General features: G+C 50.2%; 2 protein-coding genes across 2 annotated transcripts; one reads left to right on the top strand and one right to left on the bottom strand.

The window, feature by feature from the left end:
• Positions 1-649: 649 nt before the first annotated feature.
• Z518_00809 (uncharacterized protein) lies at positions 650-1,980 on the bottom strand (the record flags this gene model as incomplete). Its single annotated transcript, XM_013421410.1, has 2 exons — positions 650-775; positions 826-1,980. 2 exons carry the CDS (start codon positions 1,978-1,980, stop codon positions 650-652), a joined length of 1,281 nt encoding a protein of 426 aa, XP_013276864.1.
• A 3,093-nt stretch (positions 1,981-5,073) lies between these two features.
• Z518_00808 (uncharacterized protein) lies at positions 5,074-11,704 on the top strand (the record flags this gene model as incomplete). The annotated part of the gene is made up of 4 exons (XM_013421409.1): positions 5,074-5,249; positions 5,307-5,347; positions 5,401-8,747; positions 8,810-11,704. The coding sequence occupies 4 exons, from the start codon at positions 5,074-5,076 to the stop codon at positions 11,702-11,704; spliced, it is 6,459 nt and encodes a 2,152-aa protein (XP_013276863.1).
• Positions 11,705-12,248: the final 544 nt, after the last annotated feature.

Here is a 12,248-nt window from a genome sequence, read left to right as displayed (position 1 = left end):
ACTTGGAAAAGAATACAGGTGCCTGGACAAACCAAGCGCCATGTTTGGGGGCCGTACGTCGTCCTCAAAAGCTTAGACATCCGATCCACGTCCATATCTAACGTCACCCTCACAGCACAGGAACACCTTTCCGAGAAAGAGATCCGCGAGGGGGAGGCCAAAGCGGCAGTAGATGTTCAGGTCTTCACGGTTGCATGCATAGCGTTATGGTTCTGTATGTCTACTTTCCACACATCCCCCGGCATGCTAGCAAATAACACCTGAGTAACAATCACTGCGCATCAGCACCCCATGTGGTCGAATGGGCACGGAAACTTTTCTAGATTTCCCAACCTCCCAGCGAACGGATCATCACCGCGCAAAACACCCCTCCTCCGTCGTCATTGAAGGAACTAGGATCATTTGATGAAGCTATCAAACCACAGGCTACAAGAATGAAGAGAAAAGCCATCTTTTGTTGTACACTATCTTGTACAGTGCTAGCGGAAATATTGTATGAAACAGCTGTTGCCGAACGTTCCGCATTGCAATGACAGAATATCAAAGATTCTCAATTCATCAACAATTCCCAAGTCGCTATGCCAGATTGCGTGCTGCCCCTCTAACAAACGACGTTCGCGAGACAAGCCCTGAGATAGACTTTTCTGGCTCATCTACGGCGAGGAATGTCATTATCCCTATCCTTGGATATCTTCTCCCAATCCTCAAACTCTTGTTGCACAAGGTCCAATTCCTTCTTTAAATGCCGTAATTGCGTGTCGTATGCCTCTAACGTCTTGGGAAATGTCAGCCTTCAATCTCCTTTTCACCTGCGATGATATTTACCTTTTTTGCCCCCTTGACAGTCTCTTCATCCAGTGTTGAATCTTCCTCAGCGGCAGCCGGTGCGATCTTTTCCATCTCCATCTTTAGTCTCATCGTACGTTCTCTGATACCTAGCATTCGGGCCCACACTTCTTGCTCCCTGGCATTCAGACTAGGATCAAAGATTTCTCGCTGAAGCTTCTCCAATTTCGACTTCAACTCCTCCTCCGCATTGTCCATCACATAGCCCCGGTTTCGCAAGATCTGGACTTTTACTGCCAGCGCCAGTGTTCTTTGAGCTGTCGCCGCCTGCCTTCTCTTGCACTCTTCAAGTCGAGTGGCCACATTTTGACGATGCTTATCCAGTTGTACATCAAGCGACGTGTTTATCTCCTGAAGCATCATGTTACATCTCTGAATTGCTTCCATCTGTATTTGAGCCTTCCTCCCTAGCTGAAAGAATCCTTGAACAAGAAGAGGCACCCACTCCGGGCCGGGTCGTTTGGAAACAGCCTCTTCCCACTTATCTTCGTCTTCTCCGGGCCCAGGTCTGTATTTCAAGGCGTCGGTCTCGTTCTCGACGTGCTGGTACAGATACGTCCGCAGAGGAGAGGTTAAACTTTGTGGATCCCATTTATTTTTGACAATGTTCATCTGTGCAGGGATTGATCTGAACACATTCAGGCCTCGACCTTCCTCCCACATAGGCTGAGATGCATTTTGCGCTTGCTGTGACTGGCCAAACCTCAGTGTTTGGTCAAGAGGACGTTGCGGTTGTTGCTGCGCTGGCTGCTGCGATTGGCCGAATCCAAATGTGCTTTGTTGAGGTGGCTGTGCCTGTGAGGAAGTCCCAAACAACCCTCCTGTTTGTTGCTGCGGCTGCGATGCACCGAAAAGTCCTCCCGATTGTTGCTGCTGGGACTGTGCAGTACCAAAGAGACCTCCAGGCGGTTGCGTTTGAGTAGAGGCACCAAAGAGTCCCCCGGTTTGCTGAGGCCGCGACTGCGAGGTGCCGAAGCTGAAAGTAGGAGCATTGCCTGGTTGTGTCCGCGACTGGCCAAACAATGACGGCTGAGCGGTGGACTGACTTGAAGAAGGGTTATTGAAGGTGAACAGGCTAGGCTTCGCAGGTTGCGGTTGATTCTGATTCGCAGTTGACGATCCAAAGAGGCTCATTGTGTTGGACGGAAGGTCGGTGACCTTGTCGTAAGGCCGTGGAGGAGAGCAAAAGACTTTTAGATCAAATCAACTCATGATGAAGTCTGTAGAAATGAAAGACAGGCCAACAAAATCGATCTTTGCTGGTGGGAAAAAATCTGGCTTGCAAAACGCGCTGCAACGACGACGCGAAGGGCCACAGAGGTCCTGCTTAATGGTGGTCTTCAGTCTTGGCATGTGAACCAAAGCCTTGCCGCTTTAGAAGAACGCCGCCTCGCGGTCAAGCCACTCCTGGAGTTACGAGCGAGTGTGCCAATGCCTTTTGCTTTACCGGGTAGTAAATTTATTGGTATGTTTATATGTCAAGGTGAATCGAGACCTTGATATTTACATTGTGCTCCGTTATTAAAACTAAATGCCTACAGCACCTCCCTGAGGGAACGTGCAATAAAGTCGAAAGGCCTGACGAATAGGGACTGTATGGGGGATAGGCCATGTGAAATCCAAAGCCGTCCGTGGCATTGAGGGCTTCTCAATCGGAAGGTCAGGATTATTGCAGGGTGCAAGGTGGTTCTGTAACTGGAATCGTTCACCAGGGGATCGCAGACCCTGACACCCGGTAGGCTGGCATCCTCATCGTCCCTTCCACCTTGCACCATGCACAGTACTTTCCAAGGTTTGATCAAAATCTTGAAAAGCAAACTGTGAAAAAGCTATTGATTTGATCGTCCACTGGCTACGTTCAGGACCGACATTGTTGTCGGGCGCAGTCAGTATTGCCCGGCTGCAGAGACACTTGGACTCGGTTTTGTGGTCTTAAAGGAATCGGCGTGGCTAGGAGACACGATTCCTCCGGTTTTTGGACACATAGAATGCCATGAAACAAATTTTGAATGTGACCATAGCAAAAATAAAAGATGTTCTGAAGGGAAGCCTCCGAGAACCGGAATTGAGGGCATGCAACATTCCCTCGGCAACCGAGGAGAAAGGCTGAAATGTAGCGATGACGGATAAGTGCAGGGGGGGATCTCCAATGTCATCTTTTGAGTCATGACCATGAAAATTTCCGCGGCCAGAATTGTAGATGAAATTGTTTCTGTGGCTCGTCAGCTTTCCCCAATCAAGATCCGAGGAATTGTTTTAGGGTCCTTAAGTATTCTCAGATCCTCCAATGAAACAAACCGGATTAGTATGCGGCTCGAAGTCTTGGGTGTGAATGAGTATAAATAATGTTTTTTAATGTCATGCAGGGCCTTACCAGCCTTGACAGGGTTCAATGAGTTCCGACGTCGGCAGGCGAATTTAGTTGCCGAGCTAGAATAGAAAAGGAAAGAGTCTGCCATTAAGGAGCTGTAATATTCTAAGAGGAGAAAAAAAAAAAAAAAAATTCTCATAACAATGTATAGTGGCATTCTTGTCAGACTCGAGACTTTTCTGTTCACGGGTTCGCTGCTTCAGTGTACTATGCTACTCCGCTCCTAGTTTGTCGGTTCACAGAAAACGGCAAAATATTTTCCTGCACTGGCGATGACCAATGTCATTGGACGAGGTATGACTGGCTGGGCCTCCTTGAAGCGGTCGCTGACCATCTTTATCCACCAGCGCCGCAAATCGCACATAGTACTGGTTCGGTTGAGGCGAGGGCCCTTGATGCAACGTGATCCTGTGCGAGTAGTTTAGAGCCATCTGGCCATGCATAAATTCATCTGGAGGCGTGGGGTGCAGCCAGTTAGCAGCTCCTCATTGCGAGGCGAACCAAAAGAAGGGGTGTATCCCATCTTCTGATATTCATGACAGGAAATCAGGCTCGTGGAGGTTTCGGGGTCATGTTATTGAGTCCAGGTGTGATTTCTATGTGAAGTGTTCATTTCTGGCAAAGAGATCCTGCTTGTTCGCTTTGGAGTCAGCCAGTGGCCATGCTGTTTTCCTGAAAGAAGCAAATACGAAAAAAAATTTTCTTTCTTGCCCAAGCTACTGTAGGCGACAACCGGGCAACACCGGAACCGGCTTGAACAACAGAGGGACAAGTCAGGTGCTCATCCGTCAAGTTTCGCGGTCAAGGCCGAGGTTTGCGGCCCGCAGTTCACTCCAGATAACCTGGACTAGGATAGTAGGGGATGAATGAGCTGGTGCGAATTGTAAGCGCACAGAAAGGATCTGAGCGCCTAGACTTACAGGTGGAGAGCTCCAGCAGCTATGACACACAGTTTGTCCTCTGGTCCCCCCCTGTGCAGGTACAGGGAGAAGAGAGTAAGTGGGTGGACATGTTTGGCTTAACAAGCTCTGTGCATAGCTGGGTAAAAATGATCGATGGCGACAAAGTAGTCGATGGAAAAGTGCCCCGGTAGCGGCCATCAGGCAATTTTTTCTTGCTTGCTGAGATTCGAAAAGGTAATCTGGTGCAAAAGGCGAGGTGCTGATTGGCGGGAGGGTTCTTATCAGCACATGCATGATGATGGAGCTTCCGGTTACTCAAGACATGAAGAATGGAGGCGAGTGACACGAATGGAGACGCGAAGAGCTGCCCACGGATGACTTTTTGCTTTCCCCCACCTCACATCCTTGCCCTGCCAGCCCTCGTTAACGCATTGTTGCACGTCCTGGCATAGGGAATTTGACGAGGCCGTAGCAGCGTCGAAATAATGCTGTCAATGAATGCTTGTACGCCCTCTGCTGTGGTATGTTGGCCGGATCTCTGTGCCTCTGACCTGGCTTTTGACTCACTAGCCACTTTCCAGTTGCCGGTATCTGCAAGACTCGAGAGGCTCATCGTCACTCTGCTCAGTCTAAATCTCAACCCCACACTTAAAATCTTCTTTTTTTTTTTCCCTCTTCCCGTCCCGATCTCTCCTCTTTTGTTTACCACTTGTCCAGCTTCAGCCCGTCTATCTGCATGTTCATTTTCCTCTCCTAAGCACTTGCTGGAGCTCACCCAACAGAGAGACGGCCTCCTTGCTGTTCGACAACCCCCCTTCTCACACCTGCGCTTGAGCAGTTGTTCCTTTCGTCCTCTCGGCCCGACCAGACTGCTGTCCACCAAGTCAGATTGCATTTGCCACCTACCTTTCGCCTGATTGTCCTTGAGAACCTCCGTCGCCTGTCGACCCTAGGATGGGCCCTGTAGTGGAGGAAACATATAAGCAAGAGATCGAAACATCTGAGGTTCAGGAAGAGTACACTCCGTTCAAGCTTGAAAAGGGCTATGGCTGGGGTGAGGCTCTGCCCGAGAAGCAAGGCCTATACGACCCTAGCCTTGAAAAAGATGCATGCGGTGTAGGATTTGCCGCGTATGAACGTCCTCAGACCCATTTATTTTGCCTTCTGTTTACTGACAAGTCATACAGCCATATTAAGGGCAAGGCAAGTCATAAAATCATTAGCGATGGTGAGTTCCCAATCTCCAAGAAATTGGTATCATATATCACTAACACATATCAGCGCGGAATCTCCTGTGTAATATGACCCATCGTGGTGCGGTAGGCTCAGATGCTCGAGATGGTGACGGTGCCGGTGTTATGACGTCGATCCCGCACAAATTCTTCGTCAAGAACTTCGCCCGCGAGGTGGGCATAGAGCTACCACCTCTCGGTCAATACGCAGTCGGCAACCTTTTCTTCAAGCCAGATACTGAGATGCTGAAACATGCCACCCTCAGCTTCGAGGAAACCGCCCAGGAATTGGGCCTGCGCACCCTAGGCTGGCGAGAAGTTCCTAGAGATTCGACTCTGCTTGGCCCAGCGGCCCTCTCACGCGAACCCATCATTCTCCAACCGTTCGTCGTCCTCACTTCCGCATACGGCAATGGCAATAAACCAGAAATCACCGATCCCGAGCAATTCGACGAGATTGAGTTCGAACGGAGGCTGTACATCCTTAGAAAGACCGTCTCACACGATCAACGGTGGAAGCCATGGTTCTACGTCTGCTCCTTGAGCAACAAAAACATTGTATACAAAGGACAATTGGCGCCAGTGCAGGTATATCAGTACTACCATGACCTGGTCTCTGTTGACTATGAAGGTCATTTCGCCCTGGTTCACTCTCGGTTCTCCACCAACACATTTCCTTCATGGGATCGATCACAGCCTCTGCGGTGGCTAGCCCACAATGGTGAGATCAACACACTTAGAGGCAACAAAAATTGGATGAGGGCTCGTGAAGGAGTCTTGAAATCTGATCTTTTTGGTGAAGAGCTTGAGAAACTCTTTCCTATTGTCGAAGATGGAGGCTCAGATTCGGCTGCGTTTGACAATGTCTTGGAGCTCCTGGTCATGAATCGGGTGCTTTCCTTGCCCGAAGCCGTCATGATGATGGTTCCTGAAGCGTGGCAAGGCAACACAGCCATGGATCCGGGCAAAGCCGCTTTCTACGAGTATGCGGCATGTCTGATGGAGCCCTGGGATGGCCCTGCGCTGTTTACTTTCTCCGATGGTCGATACTGTGGTGCTAACTTGGACCGAAATGGTCTGAGACCGTGCCGCTACTACGTAACGGACGACGACAGAATTGTCTGTGCCTCAGAGGTTGGAACTATCGCCATTGAACCAGAACGGGTAGTTATCAAAGGGCGATTGCAGCCAGGAAAAATGCTCTTGGTTGATACACAAGCTGGCCGTATCATTGACGACGCCGAGCTCAAAAGTACTGTAGCAAATCGACAGCCCTTTCAACAATGGCTTGACAAGAGCCTGATGAAGATGCCTCAGGTTTACAAAACACTCGCGGCAGAACTCGATCTGGGCTATAAGCTTACCGAGTCCACCATCCAGGAGGACGTCAGGCTTCGCGCTTTCGGTTACTCCTTCGAGCAGGTCAGTTTACTGCTCGGGCCCATGTGTGCTGATTCCAAGGAAGCACTCGGCTCGATGGGTAATGATGCACCTCTTGCATGTCTTGCTCAGCAACCACGTTTGCTTTTCGAGTATTTCAGACAGTTGTTCGCCCAGGTCACCAATCCTCCCATTGATCCCATTCGAGAAGCAATCGTCATGTCCCTCGAATGCTATGTTGGCCCTCAAGGTAACTTGTTGGAAATGGACGCCTCTCAATGCAGCAGACTTCTGCTACCCTCACCAATTCTTGAGACAGAAACCTTCAATGCGATCAAGAACATGAACCACTACAACAAAGAGTGGACCGTCAGAACAATTGACATCACCTTCGATAAGTGGACTGGCATCGACGGGTACATGAAGGCCCTCGACGACATTTGTGATGCCGCCACAACCGCAATCGAAGAAGATGACAAGATCATCATTCTGTCTGATCGGGCAACATCAGAAGATAGAGTCCCGGTGTCGTCACTCCTCGCTACCGGGTTGGTGCACCACCATTTGGTTCGAAACAAATGGCGATCCCGAGCGGCACTCATTGTGGAAACAGCTGAGGCCCGAGAAGTTCACCATATGTGTGTTCTGGTGGGCTACGGTGCTGATGGTATCAATCCATATCTCGCGATGGAATGTATCTTGAAACTCAACCGTGAAGGTCTCATCAAGAAGAAACTCACAGATCAGCAGGTCATTGCCAATTACAAGGCCTCTTGTGACGGTGGTATCTTGAAAGTCATGAGTAAAATGGGTATTTCTACTCTGCAATCTTACAAGGGGGCCCAGATCTTTGAAGCTCTCGGTATCGATGATTTAGTGGTTGACCGCTGTTTCGCTGGTACGGCCACTCGTGTCCGCGGCATGACCTTTGAGCTTATTGCCGAAGACGCTTTTGCTTTCCATGAGAAGGGCTATCCATCTCGACACATCCGCGAAATCCCTGGCTTGGCAGAGTCGGGTGAGTATCATTGGCGCGATGGCGGCGAGGCTCACATCAACGATCCCGTTAGCATCGCCAATGTTCAGGATGCTGTTCGCACCAAGAACGACAAGTCTTACGAGGCTTACTCCCTCTCGGAATACGAACAAATCAAGAACTGTACCCTCCGCGGCATGCTTGACTTTGATTTCGAGCAACGAACACCGGTACCGATTGACCAAGTCGAACCTTGGACCGAGATTGTCCGGCGATTCGTCACAGGTGCAATGTCTTATGGCTCGATTTCGATGGAGGCACATTCTACTCTCGCTGTTGCCATGAACCGTCTGGGGGGGAAATCCAACACTGGTGAAGGCGGTGAGGATCCAGAAAGAAGCTTGAAAATGGAAAACGGTGACTCGATGCGCTCTGCAATCAAGCAAATCGCTTCTGGTCGCTTTGGAGTGACGGCGAACTACCTAGCTGACTCCGATGAGCTTCAAATCAAAATGGCTCAGGGTGCAAAGCCCGGTGAGGGCGGTGAACTTCCAGGTCACAAGGTCTCTGAGCCAATTGCTCGTACTCGACACTCTACTCCTGGTGTCGGTCTTATTTCTCCACCTCCTCACCACGACATTTACTCCATTGAAGATCTGAAACAATTGATCTATGATCTGAAGTGTTCGAACCCTCGAGCCAGAGTATCTGTCAAGTTGGTATCTGAAGTCGGGGTTGGCATTGTCGCAGCAGGCGTGGCCAAGGCGAAATCAGACCACATTCTGATTTCTGGCCATGATGGCGGTACCGGCGCTTCGAGGTGGACCGGTATCAAATATGCCGGTCTTCCTTGGGAGCTGGGTCTTGCCGAGACCCATCAAACTCTCGTTCTCAATGATCTTCGTGGTCGTGTCATTGTTCAGACTGATGGCCAGGTCCGGACCGGTCGTGATGTTGCTGTTGCTTGCCTGTTGGGTGCCGAGGAATGGGGATTTGCCACCACACCTCTTATTGCGATGGGCTGTATCATGATGCGCAAGGTAACGTGTTGAATACTCAGTCGACAACAGTTATATCCATCTACTAACATTTAAACTCCCAGTGTCATTTGAATACATGCCCTGTCGGCATCGCTACTCAGGACCCCGCTCTTCGAAGAAAATTCCTAGGGACCCCGGAGCATGTCATCAACTTCTTCTATTACATTGCCAATGAACTCCGAGCAATCATGGCCCAGCTTGGATTGAGAACGGTCAATGAAATGGTTGGGCGAGCCGAACTTTTGAAAGTGCGAGATGATCTCCGCACGTCCAAGACTGAGAACATTGATCTGTCGCTTATCTTGACACCCGCACACTCGATTCGCCCCGGTGTCGCAACATACAACGTTCGCAAGCAGGATCACAAGTTGCACACCCGTCTCGATAACAAGCTCATCTCCGAATCTGAACTCGCTCTGGAGAAGGGTCTTCCGTGCCGAATTGAAACCGACATCGTCAATACCGACCGAACCTTGGGCGCCACTCTTTCTTACCATATCAGCAAGCGCTACGGCGAGGCTGGCCTGCCCCAAGATACGATCCACGTCAATATCAGGGGCTCCGCCGGTCAATCCTTCGGAGCTTACCTTGCTCCTGGTGTCACACTCGAACTCGAGGGCGATGCCAATGATTATGTCGGCAAAGGTCTTTCTGGTGGTCGCCTGATCATCTATCCTCCTCGCAGCGCCGTCTTCAAGGCTGAAGAGAATATTTTGATCGGAAACGTTTGTCTCTACGGGGCCACCAGCGGCATGTGCTATTTCAGAGGTGTTGCTGCCGAACGCTTCGCCGTCCGAAACTCCGGAGCCAACGCGGTTGTCGAAGGTGTCGGGGACCACGGCTGCGAGTACATGACGGGAGGTCGTGTTGTCGTGCTCGGTAGCACTGGCCGCAACTTTGCTGCGGGGATGTCTGGTGGTATTGCATATGTTCTTGATATGAACCAAGACTTCCATTCCAAGATCAACATGGAAATGGTTGAAGTCTCCGGGATCGAGGAACCATCTGAAATTGCTTTCCTTCGGGGCATGATTGAGGACCATCACCATTACACCGGTTCGGAGCTTGCAGCCCGCATTCTACTCGAGTTTAATCGTGCTCTTCCTCGGTTTGTCAAAGTTCTGCCCACCGATTACAAGAGAGTGTTGGCGGAACAAGCCAGGAAGGCCGAAGAGGCCAAGAAGGCCGAGTATCCCTTGCCATTACTCCCAGGAAACCCTGTTCGAAATCTCCATCAGGAGCAGCGTGATATTGCCCATGACAAGGAAGCCAAACCGAAGAAGGCCGATATGCTTGATATTGAGGAAGGCGTCAATGGGGACGCGGACAAAGTCAAACAGAAGGCAGCACTGGTGCTCGACAAGACTCGTGGTTTCATGAAGTATTCTCGTCGCAGCGAGAAGTACCGGAACGCAAAGACTCGGACCAAGGACTGGGCCGAGCTCTCTTCCCGTCTCAACGAAGATGAGCTAAAATATCAATCGGCCAGATGCATGGACTGTGGTGTCCCGTTCTGCCAATCAGACACGGGGTGCCCCATCTCCAACATCATTCCGAAATGGAATGAACTGGTCTTCCAGAATCAGTGGAAAGACGCTCTCAACCGTCTCCTAATGACCAATAACTTTCCTGAATTCACTGGGCGTGTCTGTCCTGCTCCTTGCGAAGGTGCTTGCGTTTTGGGCATCAACGAAGACCCTGTTGGTATCAAGAGCATCGAGTGCGCTATCATTGATAAGGGGTTCGAGATGGGATGGATGGTTCCCACGCCACCAACTGAACGCACAGGCAAAAAGGTCGCCATTATTGGATCGGGTCCGGCGGGCCTCTCTGCCGCCGACCAGCTCAACCGTGCCGGACACCTTGTTACGGTTTATGAGAAGTCGGATCGGGTTGGCGGGTTATTGATGTACGGCATTCCCAACATGAAACTTGACAAGCGTATTGTTCAGAGACGAGTAGATCTCATGGCTGCCGAAGGTGTCAGGTTCGAGACTGGCGTCATGGTGGGCCCCGATGAGAAAGTCAGTCTTCAGTCGCTTCGGGACAGCAATAATGCCGTTGTGGTTTCCACTGGAGCCCAGGTCCCCCGTGACTTGAAGATCAAGAACAGAGAAGTCGAAGGAATACACTTTGCCATGGAGTTTTTGCATGCCAACACCAAGTCTTTGTTGGATTCTGAGTTGGGTGACGGTAAATACATCAGTGCCAATGACAAGCACGTCATCGTCATAGGTGGTGGTGATACCGGTAACGACTGCATCGGCACTTCTCTCCGTCACGGCGCTAAGTCCATCACCAACTTTGAGCTGTTGCCCCAACCTCCACCAGAGCGTGCTCGCGATAATCCATGGCCTCAGTGGCCCCGAATTTACCGTGTCGACTACGGTCACGCTGAAGTCAAACAGCATTACGGCAAGGATCCTCGCGAGTACTGTGTCATGACCAAAGACTTTGTGGCTGAAGACGGCCGCGTAGTCGGCATCAACACGACTCGTGTGGAATGGACCAAGAGTTCGACCGGTGCTTGGGAAATGAAACCTAAGGAAGACAGTGAAGAATATTTCCCTGCAGATCTCGTCCTTCTCTCCATGGGCTTCCTGGGACCTGATGATCGTCTCTTCAACTCCGAAATCGAATTGGACCCACGCAAAAACATCAAGACTCCTAAGAACATGTACAATACCAACCTGCCTGGGGTTTTCGCCGCCGGCGATTGCCGTCGTGGCCAGTCTCTCATCGTTTGGGGGATCAACGAAGGTCGCCAATGTGCTCGACAAGTGGACAGCTTCCTGATGGGAACAGGATCTTCCCTTCCAGCCACCGGAGGCATTATTCGACGACCCCAGCATGACGCTGTCCCAACGCCGCAAGAGATTAAGGCTCACAAACACAGTGATATGGCTCATGCAGCGGAAGAATTCAAGCGCAATACCGATATTAATGTTGCTGCTTGATTGGACGGGTATATCTATAAGCAAAAAGTTGCCGTAAAAGTCGAATGAAGTGGTGGGGGAAAAAAAAAAAAGAAAGCAAAAACGAAACAAATGTTACAATGGGTGGCTTTCCGATCATTTATGAGCTGGTTTGGCATGGTGAGCGCAAATCAGTCAGAATAACCGATACCCCCTGATGAGCGCATTACGAGTTGAGATGACCATGGTACTGGATTCCATGACCTCGGTATCCCAGAGATTCGACGATTATGAGTCATGGTTTCACTTCTTTCAATCATTTATGAGCAAGAGGAGATGATGTCAGGATTTTTGCGATGTAGAAACATTGGGGATGGACATCAAGACATGGGCTATGAGAGTTTCAAAGGATTAAGTATGGGGAATCCGCAGATTGCCAATGGAAATGTATCAATATGCGTAGCAGATGAAAGTAAAAAATTTTCTCTTGACTGTAATAGAAGAGACAGATATTGAAAAGTGTTGACGTGTTCCCGATTCGGATGTCTTGGCAGAAGCCTCCTTCAACGTTTGACTTCACGAGGAG

Source organism: Rhinocladiella mackenziei (assembly GCF_000835555.1).
Source record: "Rhinocladiella mackenziei CBS 650.93 unplaced genomic scaffold supercont1.1, whole genome shotgun sequence".
NCBI lineage: Eukaryota > Fungi > Ascomycota > Eurotiomycetes > Chaetothyriales > Herpotrichiellaceae > Rhinocladiella > Rhinocladiella mackenziei.
This window is presented reverse-complemented; position numbering and strand designations above follow the sequence as displayed.